Here is a 20,765-nt window from a genome sequence, read left to right as displayed (position 1 = left end):
ACAATATCAGTGTATTATTTTGGTTTCGTACAATTTTAGTGTGGAAAAAAGGAAAGGAGGACCTTGCAAAAGTATGGCAACCCAAGGAGATTTGAGCGCTCAGATGACCGAGGTCTTAGACCTTAAATAGCCTGTTAGGGTTAAGGCTTGTTCACAATAATCGTTAGGAAAGGCCAAGTGATCCAAATTTCAAAGCTTTATAAATACCCAGACTCCTCTAACCTTGTCCCAAAGACAGTAGCCATGAGTTCTTCTAAGCAGCTGTCTAACACAGCTATGGTAAAAAGTTGAGGCCCACAAAGCAGGAGAAGGCTATAAGAAGATAGCAAAGCCTTTACAGGTTGCCATTTCCTCAATTTGAAATGTAATTAAGAAATGGTAGGTAACAGGAACAGTGGAAATCAAGAGATTGTCAATTTCAGAGACAGCTGCTCGTATAAATTCTAGAAAGGCAAATCAGAACCCCCGCTTGACTGCAAAATACCTTTAGGAAGATTTTGCAGACTCTGGAGTTGTGGTACATTGTTCTACTGTTCAGTGACACCTGCACAAATATGGCTTTCATGGAAGAGTCATCAGAAGAAAACCTCTCCTGCATCCTCACCACAAAATTCAGCGTCAGAAGTTTGCAAAAGAACATCTAAACAAGCCTGATGCATTTTGGAAACAAGTCCTGTGGATCCATGAGGTTAAAATAGAACTCTTTGGCCACTACGAGCAAAGGTATATTTGGAGAAAAAAGGGCACCGATTTTCATGAAAAGAACACCTGTCAATCCATTAAGTATGGGAGAGGATCAATCATACTTGCCAAAGGGGTTGCCCTACTAGGTACTAACCATGCAGGGTATGCTTTGTGTCCTTTTCCTTTTTTGCTATTTTGAAAATGTAAAATATGAAAATAAAAAAATTGATTTTGCTTAACATACAAGGGAATGTGTAATCTTTAACGTTCTGCCTTTTGGAGATCATTTCATCTTCAACTTGCTAAACTGTTCTCAGTAAGGCTACTTTCACACTAGCGTTCGTCGGTCCGCTCGTGAGCTCCGTTTGAAGGGGCTCACGAGCGGACCCGAACGCCTCCGTCCAGCCCTGATGCAGTCTGAATGGAGCGGATCCGCTCAGACTGCATCAGTCTGGCGGCATTCAGCCTCCGCTCCGCTCGCCTCCGCACGGACAGGCGGACAGCTGAACGCTGCTTGCAGCGTTCGGGTGTCCGCCTGGCCGTGCGGATCCGTGCGGATCTGTCCAGACTTACAATGTAAGTCAATGGGGACGGATCCGTTTGAAGATGCCACAATATGGCTCAATCTTCAGGCGGATCCGTCCCCCATTGACTTTACATTGAAAGTCTGGACGGATCCGTACGAGGCTATTTTCACACTTAGCTGTTATATGCTAAAATAATGCAGACGGATCCGTTCTGAACGGAGCCTCCGTCTGCATTATTATGATCGGATCCGATCGAACGCTAGTGTGAAAGTAGCCTAACAGTCATTTTGACCAGGGTTGCCCAAACTTTTGCATGCCACTGTATATGCTATGTGATGAAACATAAATCTGGTCTAGATATAGGGCAGATCTTCTCACACCCTAAGGTTTCACTGTACATTTAAATGTTATTAGTAGCTTGTTTTTCATTAGTCCTATAACTGTTCGGGTCTCCAAAGGCTGTGTTTCCATGCTGCCCTGCTCTCCCTCCCCTTTATAGTTTTGCTTACTCAGTCTGCCTTCACTCCCTGGTTATATATCATTGAAGGAAGAACCCACCTGTCTGTGTGGAGCATAGTCTCGACCCTCTCGACCCATACTTGGTGAACGAGAACTTGGTCTCCCATAATCTAGACGTTCTCTATCTGATCCAGGGTGGTGGTGATGGTGGTGGTGGTGATGGTGGTGGTGGTGGTGATGCTTTCTGTCTCGGGTTCGTCCTCGTTCTTCTGAAGGCAGGTCACCTGACTGTGTTGTGGTGCTGAGCTCTGTACCAAGACCTACAGGTGTTATCAGGTGAAGAGAAATTCGGTTACATGTAGCTCATGTTTAGAGACCTGAAAACCAAGCATTTCTATTCATACACAATTGCCCTTACCCCTGAAAAACTCCCAATCTTATATCCTTAAAGAGAACCTGTCACCAAGAAATGCAGTGCGGACAGCAAGTTATAAGGCAGAAGGAGCTGAGCAGATTGATATATGGTCATTTCTCCATGTAAGGATCCATCTGCCTCTCAGTGCTATCCACTGTGCCGCCTACTGTCAGAAGGGCATCCCCTTGTGTGAGTTATCACTTGTATAAGGGTATGTCCACACCTGGCTGAAAATACAGCAAAAAACGCACCAAGACCACAGCAAAAAAGCTGATTTTCCTGTAGGAAACAGTTGTGGATTTCCCCCTCCCCATTGCAAAAGCTGAAATAGGCGGTGGAGATCCTCATGTGTTACAAGCATATTTTATGGCAGATTTTGCCCCGGATTTTACCCTTTGCATTTCCAAGGGTGAATTCTCCACTGAAAATCCCCACAAACAATTCACATTCTGCAGATTCCATTTAAATAGCTTCTCCTGGAAGAAGGGGTTTGAATGGAACGGTGGTAGAGCATGCTGCTGTATGGGACTAATGGAGGTAGCTGACTTCTGTACTCCTCCTCATTGTGGTCTGCCTGGCCTAGTTCAAATAATCTATACTCTAATTCAGTACAGCCTGTGTAATTTGCCCTCTATGAAGACGCAGATGCTTTCCCCCCTCTCCACTCTTTGATCTGCTTTGTACAACTTCCTCCCTCTCCCTGTTGCTGTCTCTAAAGGTGTCTTTACACACAAGGTAAAAAGTTTGAAAATAACTTTGAAAAATTAACACAACCGCTTATTTGGCACCGGTCAGGTATCTTACTATGCATGACCACTCAAATATGTACATGTTAGCCAATAAGGATACCAGAAAAGCTGGTGACGCACTATATTATGTTTATAAAACCCCAGAAAAGGGTAAGAAAACAGCTATTAAAGCAGAGGAGATTTACTAACCTGATTCCAAATCTACATAGCGAGTTAATGAGCGCTCAGACACCCGATGTCCACGCTCTCTTCTGCGCTGGTGTCCGTGGCGGGGGCCTTCATCGGGGGTGACTCGCTCTAATGAGTATTCATTTAGTCTGATGCCTTTCGACCGAGAATGACCAAGCATGGAAGTGGAGCGTTTCATTGGGCTTCCATCAGTGATAGTCTGCAAATTATAAAGTAATTGTAAGCTTCCACTAATACCTTACAAAAGTCAGGCAGTAATAAGATACATTTTGTGTGAAGAAATAACAATATTGTTTTCCATGCTAAGTATAAAAAAGAGTTGTCATGCGCCACTCTTGACTGGTTGTGTCTGTTACTGCAGCTCCTCTCCATATATATATATATATAGAAACCAGAAGTTTACATACAATATATAAAAAGACACATATGCATGTTTTTCTCAATATCTGACAAGAAATCAGAATAAACCTTTCCTGTTTTTGGTCAATTAGGATTACCATAATTATTATTATATTTGCCAAATGCCAGAATAATGAGAGAGAGCATGTTTTAAGGCATTAAGGCATTTTTATTACTTTCTGCAATATCAAAAGTTTACATACACTAAGACTACTATGCCTTTAAACTATTCTGGACTGCCCATGAGGATGTCATGTGTTCTGGACTGCCCATGAGGATGTCATGTGTTTGGAAGCTTCTGTTAGGTTTGTTGGCGACATCTGAGTTAATTAGAGACACCTGTGGATGTATTTAAATGCACCCCTGAAACACACTGCTTCTCTGTGCAGCATCATGGGAAAGTCTAAAGAAATGAGCCAAGATATCAGGAAGAGAATTGTGGACTTGCACAAGTCTGGCTCAACCTAGGGGGCAATTTCAAGATACCTGAAGGTGCCTCGTTCAGCTGTACAAACAATTATACACAAGTACAACCAAGATGGGAATGTCCGGCCATCATACCGCTCAGGAAGGAGACCGGTTCTGTGTCCCAGAGATGAAAGTGTTGTGGTACGACATGTGCATATCAACCCAAGAAACGAGTACTGTATCAACATGGGCTGAAAGGCCACTCTGCCAGGAAGAAGCCATTACTCCAAAGGAAACATAAAAAAGCCAGAGTAATGTTTGCAAATGCACACAGGAACAAAGGCCTACATTTTTGGAGACATGTCCTGTGGTCTGACGAAACGAAAATTTTAGCCATAATGACCATCATTACGTTTGGAGGAAAAAGGGAGAAGCTTGGAAGCCTAAGAACACCATCCCAACTGTGAAACACGGGGGTGGCAGCATCATGTTGCGGGGTTGTTTTGCTGCCGGAGGGACTGGTGCACTTCACAAAATATGAGGAAAGAAGAATTTGTGGAAATACTGAAGCAACATCTCAAGACATTAGCCAGGAAGTTAAAGCTTTGGCAGAAGAGGGTCTTCCAAATGGACAATGACCCGAAGCATACGGGCTTAAAGTGTAACTGTCATGTTTTCATAAAAATAATACATTTTAGCATATGTTACTGCTGCAGCAGCATAATGCATAAAGCAATCTTTAGTTTCTTCACATACCACTGTTTTCCTTGAGTTTTTCCCTTAGTTATGGCTGTTTAAACATTTACAATATGAGGACCTTCTCAAGATGGCTCCGCTGCCAGTTCTCTGAGGCCAAAACTGCTTTCTCTCACTTCCCATACACACTTGCTGTAGCCAGCAGCTTCCTGCCAGCCAATCAGATTGGATTACTGAGAGACACGCCTCCTCACTCTGAAGCCTAATGCAGGCAAGCAGTGTGAAGGACCGCCCCTCTGTCTTCCTGTCTTCTTAGCCAGAGACAGACAAGCCATAGCAACGGTCTTTTACGGGAGCAGTGGAAAGGGACAGAGGACATTAATGAAAGCTGTTATTATAGGGTAATTACAGATCTTTGGACAATCACTGACAGACTGACTCAGGTATACAGGCCTAGCTCTAATAAACTAGCAAATAAAAATAAATATGACAGTTACCCTTTAAGGATAACAAAGTAAATGTGTTGGAGCGGCCATCACAAAGCCCTGATCTCAATCCTATTGAAAATTTATGAGCAAAGCTCAAAAGGCAGGTGCGAGCAAGGCGACCAACAAACGGAGCCCGGCTAGTGAAGGAGGCAGGTGCGAGCAAGACGACCAACAAACGGAGCCCGGCTAGTGAAGGAGGCAGGTGCGAGCAAGGCGACCAACAAACGGAGCCCCGCTAGTGAAGGAGGCAGGTGCGAGCAAGGCGACCAACAAACGGAGCCCGGCTAGTGAAGGAGGCAGGTGCGAGCAAGGCGACCAACAAACGGAGCCCGGCTAGTGAAGGAGGCAGGTGCGAGCAAGGCGACCAACAAACGGAGCCCGGCTAGTGAAGGAGGCAGGTGCGAGCAAGGCGACCAACAAACGGAGCCCTGCTAGTGAAGGAGGCAGGTGCGAGCAAGGCGACCAACAAACGGAGCCCCGCTAGTGAAGGAGGGCGCACTGCGCATGCGCAGCCGTCCTTCATTCCTTTTCTATGGGGCCACTGGCTCGGCTATTTCCGTCGGCCCCATAGAAATGAATGGGAGCGGGGGCTGCGCATGCGCGGTACGCTCCCGTTCACTTATATGGGGAACCGGCTTGGACAACGGGGGCATATCCTAGCGATATGCCCTCATTGTCCATGATGAGACAACTCCTTTAATAGTTCTGGAATTTGGCATTAAAATTATTCCAGGTATGTCTTAATAATATAATTTTGCTTTCATGTGTCCCAGATTTTTTGTAGGAATATGGAATCAAAAAGAGGTGAATGTATTGGTGGGAAAATCTGACACATTGCCATGTTTCGTTTACATGGGACTATTATCAGGCAGTGTTATAGCGGTAGGTCCGCCGCCTCCGCGGCTCTGGCAGCAGTGAACCAGCCAGTCCTTCTCCCCTGATTTCCAGCAGGCCTAGTCCCTGGAGTAGATCTGTTCCCCCACACAGGCTCCACCCACCCTAATCTTCACCAGCCAATGGCTGGCCAACTTGGGGTAGTTAGGGCACCCTTCCTTGTAGGAAGATGCCTGAGCAATAGGTTTGAGGCTACTTGCGCCCTGCAACAAAGGTGTGCTATTCTACTGTTGTCTGCCCATGTGCCGACTTCTGACCTTGAACTGTTTATCAGATTGCACAAACTTGACCTTGACTTGAATGAGTCCGTAATCCGGAGCTGCGGTGCGGAACCCCACAGAAGCACTTCGGAGTGCTTCCGTGGTTGTTTCTCATCATGTCTCCGCACCACAAAAAAAATTGAACTTGTTGGGAACAGCAAATTGCGGTCCCCAATACACGGAACGGCCGCACAACGGCCGTGTGCATGAGGCCTAAGTCAGAGCAACTACTTGGTACTACTTGGTTACTCGACCAAGACAGTACAAATGTAGTATTGCATGGAGGCCATTCAAATATATGTAATACATGAATAGACCAGGCAAGACGGTTGGCTACACAGCACGCTTTATGCCTCCGTTTGATGTATACATTACAAAAAAAAGGATACAAAAACGCAGCACACCACCTTCTTGAATCCTGCACAGTCCGGTAAAAAAAAGGATCCTTTTTTTACAATGATAAAAAAATGTATACGTTTTTTGTATACGTTAAAAGGATGGGAAAAATGTGATGTGAACCAACCTTAAGGATGCGGCTACACAAAAATCACTGTGTAGCAGTGCAGCCATTAAACTGAATGGGGTCGAAGCATGGTTGACAAGTTGCTGCGACCCCAGAAATACAAAAAATTAAACACTGCTGATGTATAATACTGTGTAACCCTGAGAGTCCTGGAATCCACTGAATTATACTGACATAATGCTGTGAGAGTAATACCATAGATTCCAGGTCTCACAGGGACACACAGCATTATGAATCATTATAATGCTGCACGCTCCTGTCCCTTGTGTGTCTGTACCTTACCAAGGGTCTTATTAACCCCAGGCTCTGAGCCCCCTCCATCCCCCTAGGGTCTAATTTTGTACTCCCCATCGGAAATGCTAAAAGGAGTATATTTACTCAGCTGGAAAAAAAAACGTAGTGCAACCTGTATATGTGTTATCAATAGGGAATAATAGGTTATCTAAAAGCAGTATAAAAAAAAACAACAGATTCTAGCACCCTATCAAAAGTGATCTGCAAGATATTTTTGCTTGAAGTGGTATACCACTCTTATAAGTTCGTGGGCCCCCAGGGTGGACTGACCATAGACCCTTCAGGGAAACTTCCCAGTGGGCTGATTCCCAGGGGGTCGCCCGAACCCTCCTCATGGCATGGCCGCTGGGTACAAAACAATCTGATGCTCTAAGCATTAATTAACGGCCACAGGTGCCCTTCTGAATTCAACTGTATCACCATCCTCAGTACCATCATACAGTTGGATACTGTGGTGAAGTATTTTCTGCTGCACTGTGGTATTTGGTTCTGCTGGGGCAGTATATTGTGCTGCACTGTGGTGTCTGGTTCTGCTGGGGCAGTATATTGTGCTGCAGTGTAGTATTTGGTTCTGCTGGGGCAGTATATTGTGCTGCACTGTGGTATGTGGTTCTGCAGGGGCGGTATATTGTGCTGCAGTGTAGTATTTGGTTCTGCTGGGGCAGTATATTGTGCTGCACTGTGGTATGTGGTTCTGCTGGGGCAGTATATTGTGCTGCACTGTGGTATGTGGTTCTGCAGGGTCAGTATATTGTGCTGCACTGTGGTATGTGGTTCTGCAGGGTCAGTATATTGTGCTGCACTGTGGTATGTGGTTCTGCAGGGGCGGTATATTGTGCTGCACTGTGGTATGTGGTTCTGCTGGGCCAGTATATTGTGCTGCACTGTGGTATGTGGTTCTGCAGGGGCGGTATATTGTGCTGCACTGTGGCGTCTGGTTCTGCTGGGGCGGTATATTGTGCTGCACTGTGGTATTTGGTTCTGCTGGGGCAGTATATTGTGCTGCACTGTGGTATGTTGTTCTGCAGGGGCAGTATATTGTGCTGCACTGTGGTATGTGGTTCTGCAGGGGCAGTATATTGTGCTGCACTGTGGTGTCTGGTTCTGCAGGGGCAGTATATTGTGCTGCACTGTGGTATTTGGTTCTGCAGGGGCGGTATATTGTGCTGCACTGTGGTGTCTGGTTCTGCAGGGGCAGTATATTGTGCTGCACTGTGGTATTTGGTTCTGCTGGGGCAGTATATTGTGCTGCACTGTGGTATCTGGTTTTGCTGGGGCGGTATATTGTGCTGCACTATGGTACTTGTTTCTGCTGGGGCAGTATATTGTGCTGCACTGTGGTATTTGGTTCTGATGGGGCAGTATATTGTGCTGCACTGTGGTATTTGGTTCTGCAGGGGCGGTATATTGTGCTGCACTGTGGTATTTGGTTCTGCAGGGGCGGTATATTGTGCTGCACTGTGGTATGTGGTTCTGCAGGGGCGGTATATTGTGCTGCACTGTGGTATGTGGTTCTGCAGGGGCAGTATATTGTGCTGCACTGTGGTATTTGGTTCTGCAGGGGCGGTATATTGTGCTGCACTGTGGTATGTGGTTCTGCAGGGGCTGTATATTGTGCTGCACTGTGGTATGTGGTTCTGCAGGGGCGGTATAACTACCATAGCGGCAGACCATGTGACTGCTATGGGGCCCAGTTGGGATCCTCTCCTCTTCTACTGGGGGTAAAACTTGGTCCGGACTCTTCCCTCTAATGAAACAGCTTTTAGCAAACGAGGCAGTGGGATAATGGCCCAAGGATCATTGAAAGGAGTTTAGGCGGAAACCCTTCTGCCCTGTGTCCCCCTGTGGTTGATCCTTGTTATGGGGCCCTTACTTCTCTATGTACTCCGCTAGTCAGAGCCTAGGCCCACAAGATGCCGTCCTTGTGCTTCCTCTGGGTCAGACGTTCATGTCTAGATAACTCCATCACATTTCTGATGACAGTTCACTCCGTCTCTCTGTTCACCACGTTAATCCTAGTAATTGGCGGGGGGGATCTCAAATACCGGTGCTCCTGAACTTGTTATGCCGGTTCCTTCTTATATTAGATCAGCCACAATCTGCAAATTAGCGCCGACAAAGCGAGAAACTCCAGCAGATTAAGGCTACTTTCACACTAGCGTTTTTACTGGATCCGGCAGGGTTCCGCAAAAACGCTTCCGTTCTGATAATACAACCGTCTGCATCCGTCATGAACAGATCCCGTTGTATTATCTGTAACATAGCCGAGACGGATCCGTCATGAACTCCACTGAAAGTCAATGGGGGACGGATCCGTTTTCTATTGTGTCAGATTGTGGCAGGAAGGAAATCAAAATACAACATGTTGCGGTTTGCTCTCCGGTCTAGGAACGCAACTAAACGGAACGCAATGCATTTTGGAGCATTTAGTTCTGTTCAGTTCAGTTCAGTTTTGTTCCCTTTGACGATGAATGGGTACAAAACTGAAGCGTTTTTTTTCCGGTATTGAGACCCTATGACGGATCTCAATACCGGAAAACTATAACGCTAATGTGAAAGTAGCCTTAATCATTCCCGTCACCACTTCCTAAGGCCTCGTGTCTATAATGACATCTGTGACAAGATGGTCAGCAGTACATCTGTGAAGATGCCCATGAAGAATTCGTGTTTGGCCGTGTGTCCGTTTTTTTGCCATATGTGTGTAATCCATATTCCGCGGACAGTGCTAGGCTGAAAACTAGTCTCCAGAGCTTCTCCTATCAATGGCATCCGTCAGTGGTTTTCACGGATCCATAGAGTGCATGAGGGATCCGTAATCAACAAAAATAGCGCATGCTTTTGTGGTGTCATCATAGACCCACGGTCCACTGATGTGTCAATGAATACGTCAGTGATCAGTGGAGACCACGGACAATACACGTCCACGATTCACTGACAGGAACAATGAGACCTCTCCGTTATTTACAAATACTAATCCCTTCAGGAAACCTTCCACTTCTTCCAGGGTTTTACCTGAACAAGTAAACGCTTTCCACACACTTCAGAACCTCAGTCAGGGGACCACCCGACAGCACAGTTGGGATTTTCCTGCGCTGCAGTCGAGTACCGCGTGGCTATGTGGGCTGCAACGGGCTCTAATTAACCCTTTCAGGACCCAGACATTTTTCACCTTAAGGACCAGGCCATTTTTTGCAAATCTGACCAGTGTCACTTTATGTGGTGATAACTTTAAAAAGCTTTGACTTATCCAGTCCATTCTGAGACTGCTTTCTCGTCACATATTGTACTTCATGACACTGGTAAATTTGAGTCAAAATATTTCATTTTTATTTATAAAAAAAAATACAAAATTTACCCAAATTTTTAAAAAATTAGCAATTTTCAAAATTTCTATTTCTCTGCTTTTAAAACAGATAGTGATAACTTCTAAAATTGTTATTACTTTACATTCCCCATATGTCTACTTCATGTTTGGATCATTTTGGGAATGATATTTTATTTTTTGGGGAGTTTTTGAAATTTCAAAAACCCACTTTTTCAGGACCAGTTCAGGTCTGAAGTGGCTTTGTAAGGCCCCTTTCACACGGGCGAGTTTTCCGCGCGGATGCGATGCGTGAGTTGAACGCTTTGCACCCGCACTGAATCCTGACCCATTCATTTCTATGGGGCTGTGCACACGAGCGGTGATTTTCACGCATCACTTGTGCGTTGCGTGAAAATCGCAGCATGCTCTATTTTGTGCGTTTTTCACGCAACGCAGGCCCCATAGAAGTGAATAGGGCTGCTTGAAAATCGGAAGCATCCGCAAACAAGTGCGGATGCGGTGCGATTTTCACGCACGGTTGCTAGGAGACGATTATATAACATGGTTATAAGGGAGAATAACAGCATTCTGAATATAGAAGGCATAGTACAATAGCGCTGGAGGGGTTAAAAAAATTAAAAAAATTATTTAACTCACATTAATCCACTTGTTCGCGCAGCCGGCAGCTCTTCTGTCTTCATCTGTGAGGAAAAGGACCGTTAATGACGTCACTACGCTCATCACATCCATTACCATGGTGATGGATCATGTGATGGCCCATTTGATGAGCGCAGTGATGTCATCAAAGGTCCTGTTCCTCACAAATGAAGACAGAAGAGATGCCGGCTGCGCGAACAAGTGGATTAAGGTGAGTTAATTATTATTATTTTTTAACCCCTCCAGCGCTATTTTACTATGCATTCTGTATTCAGAATGCTATTATTTTCCCTTATAACCATGTTATAAGGGGAAATAATACAATCTACTCAACCTTGAACCCAAACCTGAACTTCTGTGTAGAAGAAGTTCGGGTCTCGGTACCACAGTCAGTTTTTTATCACGCGTGTGCAAAACACATTGCACCCGCGCAATAAAAACTGAACAACGGAACGCAATCGCAGTTAAAACTGACTGCAATTGGGTACCTACTCGTGCGGGTTTGCCGCAACGCATCCGGACCTTATCCGGACACGCTCGTGTCCTAAGGCCTAAGGCTTACATAATATAAACCAGTGTTTCCCAACCAGTGTGCCTCCAGCTGTTGCAAAACTACAACTCCCAGCATTCCTGGACAGCCTTTGGCTGTGCGGGCATGCTGGGAGTTGTAGTTTTGCAACAGCTGGAGGCACACTGGTTGGGAAACACTGATATAAACCACCCATAAATGGCCCCATTTTGGAAACTACACCCCTCAAGGTATTCAAAACTGATTTTACTAACTTTGTTAACCCTTTGGGTGTTCCACAAGAATTAATGGAAAATGGAGATTTAATTTCTGAATTAGACTTTTTGGGCAGATTTTCCATTTTTATCCATAACAGCCAAACAAAACTCAGTATTTATTGCCCTGATTCTGTAGTTTACAGAACACCCCATTTGTGATCGTAAACTGCTGTACGGACACACAGCAGGACGCAGAAGGAAAGGAGCGCCATGTGGTTTTTGAAGGGCAGATTTCACTGGGATAATGTTAAGCTGCCATGTCACATTTGAAGACCCCTGATGCACCCCTAGAATAGAAACTAAAAAAAAAAAACATTTTGGAAACTACGGAATAAGGTGGCAGTTTTGTTGGTACTATTTTAGGGTACATATGATTTTTGGTTGCTCTATATTACACTTTTAGTGAAGCAAGGTAACAAAAAGTAGCTGTTTTGGCACCGTTTAAATTTTTTGTTATTTACAACATTCATCTGACAGGTTAGATCATGTGGTATTTTTATAGAGCAGGTTGTCACGGACGCGACAATACCAAATATGACTTAGTTTGTTTCAGTTTTAGATAATAAAGCATTTTTGAAAAAATCATATTTTCTTTAGTGTCTCCATATTCTGAAAGCCATATTTTTTTTTTATTTTTTTTTAGGTGACTGTCTTATGTAGGGGCTAATTTGAGATGACGGTTTGATTGGTATCATTTTAGGGTGCATATGACTTTTTGATCGCTTGGTATTACACTTTTTGTGATGTAAGGTGACAAAAAATGGAATTTTTGACACCCTTTTTTTTTGTGTTCATCTGAGGGATTAGGTCATGTGATATTTTGATGCAGCAGGTTCTTACGGACGCAGCGATACCTAATATGTATACTTTTATTTATTTAAAGAGAACCTGTCACCGGGATAGAGCTGAGGACATGGGTTGCTAGATGGCCGCTAGCACATCCGCAATATCCAGTCCCCATAGCTCTGTGTGCTTTTATTGTGTAAAAAAAAAAACTTGATACATATGTAAATTAACATAAGAGAGTCATATTTTACTTGTGTAACCAGAGAAGAGTCATATTTTCAAGCTCTGACTCATCTCAGGTTAAGTTGCATATGTATAAAATCGGTTTTTATACACAATAAAAGCACACAGAGCTATAGGGACTGGGTATTGCGGATGTGCTAGCGGCCATCTAGCAACCCATGTCCTCAGCTCTATACACAAAATCCCGGTGACAGGTTCCCTTTAAGTTTTACACAATAAACAAAAAAAAAATCATGTTTAATTGTCTCCATATTCTGAGAGCCATATTTTTTTTTATTTTTTGGGCGATTGTCTTAGGTAGGGTATCATTTTTGCAGGATGAAATGATGGTTTGATTGGCACTATTTTGGGGTGCATATGAGTTTTCGATCACTTGCTATTACACTTTTTGTGAGGTAAGGTGACAAAAAATAGCTTTTTTGACACCGTTTTTATTTTATTATTTTTTACAGTGTTCACCTGAGGGGTTAGGTCATGTGATATTTTAATAGAGCAGGTCATTACGGATGTGACGATACCTAATATCTATACTTTTTTTTATTTAAGTTCTACACAATAATATCATTTTTGAAACAAAAAAGAAATCATGTTTTAGTGTCTCTATAGTCTGAGAGCCATAGTTTTTTTTATTTTTTGGGCAATTGTCTTAGGTAGGGTATCATTTTTTGTGGGATGAGGTGACGGTTAGATTGGTACTATTTTTGGGGGCATACGCGATTTGATCGCTTGGTGTTGCACTTTTAGGGATGTAAGGTGACAAAAAAATTGTTTTTTAGCACAGTTTTTATTTTATTTTTTGACGGTGTTCGTCTGAGGGGTTAGGTCATGTGATATTTTTTTTAGAGCCAGTCAACGCGGCGATACCTAATATGTCTGTTTTTAATTTTTTTTCTATTTCTTTTTACAATTTTATGTTTTTTATTTTGGGAAAGGGGCTTTTTTTTGTTTTTACTTGAAACTTTATTTATTTATTTTTATTATGGAAAGCAATGTTTTTTTACTTTTTATTTTTGTCCCACTCTGGGACTTCAACTTTTGGTGGTCTGCATGTATTGTAATGCATTGGCTGTATGAGTAATACTGTGAGTATTACTCATACAGCTTCCTGCCTGTGACATCCAGGGGGCTGGATCTCACAGGCTCTCACAGAAAGCAGCCACGATGCCTAAGGAAGGCATTGGGCTGCCTTTCCTGCCATCGGGTCCCCGTCACAGCAGCGCGGGGACTCGATGGCCACCCTGGACCCGGCAGGATACTGCATGTGCTGCGGTCAGCTCTGACAGCAGCAGTGCAAGGGTTAATGTTTCCACCGATCCCGGCGCATACAGCGGTGGTCCGGCTATCAGTGACTGCCGGACCCCTGCCGCTGATCGGGCGGGCGCAGCACCTCCACCTGCCCGATCAGCCTGCCGTACATGTACGGCGCGGGTCCTTAAGGGGTTAAACTGAGGACTGCATGGCACCAGCATAACTGATGCAGACTGAATAAACAGTGTGGTCCTCATTAGTTTAACAGGAGCCAGCTGTGGCCTGTATGGCTACATGGTCCTTGACTGCAGCAAGGCTGCCTCGCAACCGCAACACAACTGTGCTGTGTGGTCGTACCCTGCTGGAAACATGCTCCATGTGGGAGCGTGATTTCCCATTATGGACACTTCTCCTGTGACAGAACCGCACAGCATTATAATGATTTATAATGCTGTGTGTCTCTGCCCCACGTGAACTGTAATAATGTGTAAATCAAGTGATGCGTGAAAATCACCGCTCATCTGCACAGCCCCATAGAAATGAGTTGAACGCATTGCACCCGCACTGAATCCGGACCCATTCATTTCTGTGGGGCTGTTCACATAAGCGGTGATTTTCACGCATCACTTGTGCGTTGCGTGAAAATCACAGCATGCTCTATATTCAGCGTTTTTCACGCAACGCAGGCCCCAAAGAAGTGAATAGGACCGCGTGAAAATCGCAAGCATCCACAAGCAAGTGCGGATGTGGTGCGATTTTCACGCATGGTTGCTAGGAGACAACCGGGCTGGGACCCGATCTGTATAATTTTCCCTTATAACATGGTTATAAGGGAAAATAATAGCATTCTGAATACAGAATGCAAAGTAAAATAGTGATGGAGGGGTTAAAAAAAATAAAAAAAATTAACTCACCGAGTCCACCTGATCGCGTAGTTGCGGATCTCCGTCTTCTTATGTAATGTTGAGCTGCCGGCTAAGGACCTGTGCTGACGTCACATCACATGGTCCAATCACATGGTCCCTCACCATGGAGATGAACCATGTGATGAGCACATTGACGTCACCACAAGTCTTTTGCCAGGTCCGTAAGATAGAACAGAGACCGGCAGCTATGGAGCAGGTAAGTTAACTTTTTTTTTTTTTTTTAACCCCTCCATCCTTAATTTACTTTGCATTCTGTATTAAGAATGCTATTATCTTCCCTTATAACCATGTTATAAGGGAAAATAATACAATCTACAGAACACCGATCCCAAACCTGAACTTCAGTGATGAAGTCCGGGTTTGGGTCTGGGTACCAAACATGGTGATTTTTCTCACGCGGGTGCAAAACGCATTAAAACGCTTTGCACTCGCATGGAAAAATTGCGCATTTTACCGCAACGCACCCGCATCTTATCGTGTGAAAGAGGCCTTAGAGTTCATGCACACGACCATGGTTTTTGACTTCTTCTCATCTGCACTTTTTGTGGGTTTGATGTGGACCCATTCACTTCAATTGGGGCCGCAAATGATGCTGACAGCACACAGTGTCTGCCGTTGTATGTCCGTTCTGCGGCCCCTGCAAAAATATAGAACATGTCCTATTCTTGTGTCATTTTACAGACAAGGATAGGACTGTTCTATAGATGACTTGCTGTTCTGTTCCACTAAATGCGCAACAGACATGGCTGGTATCCGTGTTTTGCGGATCCGCAATTTGCGGGCGACGAAAACACCAAAGATCGTGTGCACGAGCCCTTAGGATCCATGCATATGGCAAAGCCACGTGCATGGAGGCTGCACATCAGGACCAGATCTACTAATGTGTCTGCACACAGAATCCTTTGTAAGCCTTGTTCAACAAGGGGACAGGGCTTAGCTCAAAGGGGAGGAGCTTCATGGGGAAAGGGGCGTGGCATAAGATAAGCTATCGTTTTGGAGTAAAATTCTGTTTTAAAGTAAGATAATCAATGGTTGATATGGAGTCAGAGAAAAGTGTCTGCAGCACATTCATCATCCAGCCTGAGCCCCTGCGGAGGTCTAGACCGTCAGTCTAAGGTTACGCCATCTACAGGATTAGTAAAGTGTCCCTATCTATGAATGAGTTCTACAGCCCTTCTGTACGGAACCACATTCTCCACTAGAAGCCGAACTACTACCTCCAAAATATGTCATGTGATGGATGCAGTAAATCTACTAGAAACATGTCCACCTGCCTCTGTATGAAATCACAGGCACAAGGAGGTGCAGATCTGTACCCCCTGTGTGCACGGGCTCTTACAAGACCATTGAGCTGATGCTATTCCAGTCAGCCCAGTTAGGTGAGTCACGGTTATCTGTCAGACTTGTGTATTGCCGCTGTTCAGTTTTTATATTAGCAGTACTGACATTAAACTGCTCCTCCCCAGTATCATTAATGCCCCCATTATTGCCCTACAGTATGATTAATGCCCCCATCAGTGCCACCAGTATAATTAATGGCCCTCATTACTGCCCCAGTATGATTAATGACCACCAGTACAATTAATACCCCCAATAGGGCCCCCAGTATGATTAATGCCCCTATCAATGCACCCATTAATGCCCACTGAGTATGATTAATGCCCCCATTAGAGCACCCTAGTATGATTAATGCCCCCATTAGAGCACCCTAGTATGATTAATGCCCCATCAAATGCCCCCAATATGATGGGGCAATAATGGCCCCATTAGGGCCCCTAGTATGATAAATGCCCCCAGTATGATTAATGCTCCCATTAGGGACCCCAGTATGATTAATGCCCCCATCAGTGTCTCCAGTATGATTATTACTCCCATCAGTGTCTCCAGTATGATTAATGCCCCCATCAGTGTCTCCAGTATGATTATTACTCCCATCAGTGTCTCCAGTATGATTAATGCTCCCATTAGGGCCTCCCAGTATGATTAATGCTCCCTTCAGTGTCTCCAGTATGATTAATGCTCCCATTAGGGCCTCCCACTATGATTAATGCCCCCATCAGTGTCTCCAGTATGATTAATGCCCCCATTAGGGACCCCAGTATGATTAATGCCCCCATCAGTGTCTCCATTAGGATTTATGCTCCCTCCAGTGTCTCCAGTTTGATTAATGCTCCCATTAGGGCCTCCCAGTATGATCAATGCCCCCATCAGTGTCTCCATTATGATTAATGCTCCCATTAGAGCTCCCAGTATGATTAATGCTCCCATTAGAGCCTCCCAGTATAATTAATGCTCCCAAACAGTGTCTCCAGTATGATTAATGCCCCCATCAGTGTCTCCAGTATGATCAATGCTCCCATTAGGGCATCCCAGTATGATTAATGCCCCCATCAGTGTCTCCAGTATGATTAATGCCCCCATCAATGTCACCAGTATGATTAATGCTCCCATCAGTGTCTCCAGTATGATTAATGCCACCATTAGGGCCTCCCAGTATGATTAATGCTCCCTTCAGTGTCTCCAGTATGATTAATGCTCCCATCAGTGTCTCCAGTATGATTAATGCTCCCTTCAGTGTCTCCAGTATGACTAATGCCCCCATCAGTGTCTCCAGTATGATTCATGCTCCCATAAGAGCTCCCAGTATGATTAATGCTCCCATTAGAGCCTCCCAGTAGAATGAATGCTCCCATCAGTGTCTCCAGTATGATTAATGCTCGTATTAGGGCCTCCGAGTTTGATTAATGCTCCCATCAGTGTCTCCAGTATGATTAATGCTCCCATTAGGCCCCCAGTATGATTAATGGTCGTTTTTGTGCTCCCCAGTATGACTAATGCCCCCATCAGTGTCTCCAGTATGATTAATGCTCCCATAAGAGCTCCCAGTATGATTAATGCTCCCATTAGAGCCTCCCAGTAGAATGAATGCTCCCATCAGTGTCTCCAGTATGATTAATGCTCCTATTAGGGCCTCCCAGTCCAGTATAATTAATGCTCCCATTAGGGCCCCCAGTATGATTAATGGTCGCTTTTGTGCTCCCCAGTATGACTAATGCCCCCATCAGTGTCTCCAGTATGATTAATGCTCCCATTAGAGCCTCCCAGTATAATTAATGCTCCCAAACAGTGTCTCCAGTATGATTAATGCCCCCATCAGTGTCTCCAGTATGATCAATGCTCCCATTAGGGCATCCCAGTATGATTAATGCCCCCATCAGTGTCTCCAGTATGATTAATGCCCCCATCAATGTCACCAGTATGATTAATGCTCCCATCAGTGTCTCCAATATGATTAATGCCCCCATTAGGGCCTCCCAGTATGATTAATGCTCCCTTCAGTGTCTCCAGTATGATTAATGCTCCCATCAGTGTCTCCAGTATGATTAATGCTCCCTTCAGTGTCTCCAGTATGACTAATGCCCCCATCAGTGTCTCCAGTATGATTCATGCTCCCATAAGAGCTCCCAGTATGATTAATGCTCCCATTAGAGCCTCCCAGTAGAATGAATGCTCCCATCAGTGTCTCCAGTATGATTAATGCTCGTATTAGGGCCTCCCAGTTTGATTAATGCTCCCATCAGTGTCTCCAGTATGATTAATGCTCCCATTAGGCCCCCAGTATGATTAATGGTCGTTTTTGTGCTCCCCAGTATGACTAATGCCCCCATCAGTGTCTCCAGTATGATTAATGCTCCCATAAGAGCTCCCAGTATGATTAATGCTCCCATTAGAGCCTCCCAGTAGAATGAATGCTCCCATCAGTGTCTCCAGTATGATTAATGCTCCTATTAGGGCCTCCCAGTCCAGTATAATTAATGCTCCCATTAGGGCCCCCAGTATGATTAATGGTCGCTTTTGTGCTCCCCAGTATGACTAATGCCCCCATCAGTGTCTCCAGTATGATTAATGCTCCCATAAGAGCTCCCAGTATGATTAATGCTCCCATTAGAGCCTCCCAGTATAATTAATGCTCCCATCAGTGTCTCCAGTATGATTAATGCTCCTATTAGGGCCTCCCAGTATAATTAATGCTCCCATCAGTGTCTCCAGTATGATTAATGCTCCTATTAGGGCCTCCCAGTTTGATTAATGCCCCCATCAGTGTCTCCAGTATGATTAATGCTCCCATAAGAGCTCCCAGTATGATTAATGCTCCCATTAGAGCCTCCCAGTATAATTAATGCTCCCATCAGTGTCTCCAGTATGATTAATGCTCCCATTAGAGCCTCCCAGTTTGATTAATGCTCCCATCAGTGTCTCCAGTATGATTAATGCTCCCATTAGGGCCCCCAGTATGATTAATGGTCCCTTGTGAGCTCCCCAGCAGGAGTATTGGCACCAATTCTGCTTATGCCGGATAAAACAGCAACACCTCATCCACCGCTCATGTGATGTCACCACGCTGGGAGCGGCAGGTCCTGCTGCCTCCACTGAGGAGCGAATGTCTCCACTGATGCAAGGGGATGAGGTATTTTTTATTTTATTTTAACCATTGAAAGGCCCTTTTTGCCCATTTGTAACAGCCGTTAGACAGTTTTACTTCTGTCTAAACAGCTGTTAAAAACAGTCCCATTGATTTCAAAACAGCCAGATATAGGACGAGTCATATATATTGGCGGCTGCTATTCCCTGGCCATTAAAACCATGTCCATATGAAAAGTCCCATAGACTTTAGTTGGTTCTAAAAAGGTCCGTCACATGGCCGTTTTTCATGTTTGTGTGAATGAAGCCTTATTGAGTAAACATTGCCATCTCTGACCAATATTTCTACAATAGGAGTCAATGGCAGGATAGGCCATCAAGATCGGATTTGTCAGGGGTCCGACATCCCACACCCCTCTCGATCAGATGTTTGGGAATAGCTCAGGTGCCCAAAATAGGCACCAAAACTACACAGCGCCATACATTGTGCAGTGGACTGAGCTGGTTACTGCAGCGTTGTTCTAATTTCTAAATTCATTTTTTTTTGCATATTTTTTTCTGTGATAGGTATGCTATTTTTATTATAGTATTTTTTATATTAGTAAAAGGGTCTGTTTTTCACATTTTTTAATAACACAAAGTGCAACTAATATACATTGTGTCCTCTTTCGGTTACAGTAGTTTTATATATAGTTTATGGTCACCAGGGTTGGGGCTAGAGGCTGCGGTGTGGGCTAGTAGTAACATTCTTTTTTATCTTATGTATAAATGTAGTTATTTTTTTCATACTTTATGCCCTCACAAGGGCATGCGAGACCTTTGGGGGCATTTAACATTTACATGATAACTGGGGCTAATCTATTAGTCCTAGTTAAAGAAGGAATACAGCTGGCTGATATATACTGCAGAGCTGATCTGGGTCTGATAAGACCCAGCAGCTCATGAAATTACATGGAACCTGGTGATTAGGCAATTGTTAGAACCGCAATAGGGGAAGACTAGAACAGTCTCTGCCTTCCCAATGGCAAGCTCAGCTGTCAGTCTCAACGGGCTCCCCACTCCTGCAGCCATCTCTGCATGAACGTTCAGAAATCTCCTTTCAGAGATACCAACGACACAGACCCCACCAGACATATAAAGTCTATAGTCAGGCCAGAAGTGGTTAAAGGCTGAGAATTAAATTCCGATTGTCAGTAATGAGAAACAAAAAGTGAATGCTCAGCTTTAGGGCAGATCTACTAATAGGGTTGCACTGTCTAAGAATACAATCACAGTCGTAGTGTTAGACAAATTTACTATTCTGGTGCATGGTCCTTTATAAACTTGGAGTATGTTAAATTCTGTGCCAGCTTTACGCTAGAAATCTGTCCGTGTGCTAAAGTTCTGTCCGTGCGCCATAATATGTCCG

At 44.4% G+C, this 20,765-nt stretch overlaps 1 protein-coding gene across 1 annotated transcript in view; it reads right to left on the bottom strand.

Annotated features, from left to right (window-relative positions):
* The window catches only part of CACNA1A (calcium voltage-gated channel subunit alpha1 A), a 204,225-nt gene that overhangs the window by 3,047 nt on the left and 180,413 nt on the right, over nucleotides 1-20,765 (bottom strand). Inside the window, exons 45-46 of the mRNA XM_044282909.1 lie at nucleotides 3,024-3,222; nucleotides 1,770-1,990 (exon numbers count right to left, since the gene is read on the bottom strand). Coding sequence (XP_044138844.1) covers nucleotides 1,770-1,990; nucleotides 3,024-3,222 — 420 coding nt within the window. The remainder of the gene's footprint in view (nucleotides 1-1,769; nucleotides 1,991-3,023; nucleotides 3,223-20,765) is intronic.

This window comes from Bufo gargarizans, chromosome 2, assembly GCF_014858855.1.
Source record: "Bufo gargarizans isolate SCDJY-AF-19 chromosome 2, ASM1485885v1, whole genome shotgun sequence".
Classification (NCBI taxonomy): domain Eukaryota; kingdom Metazoa; phylum Chordata; class Amphibia; order Anura; family Bufonidae; genus Bufo; species Bufo gargarizans.
This window is presented reverse-complemented; position numbering and strand designations above follow the sequence as displayed.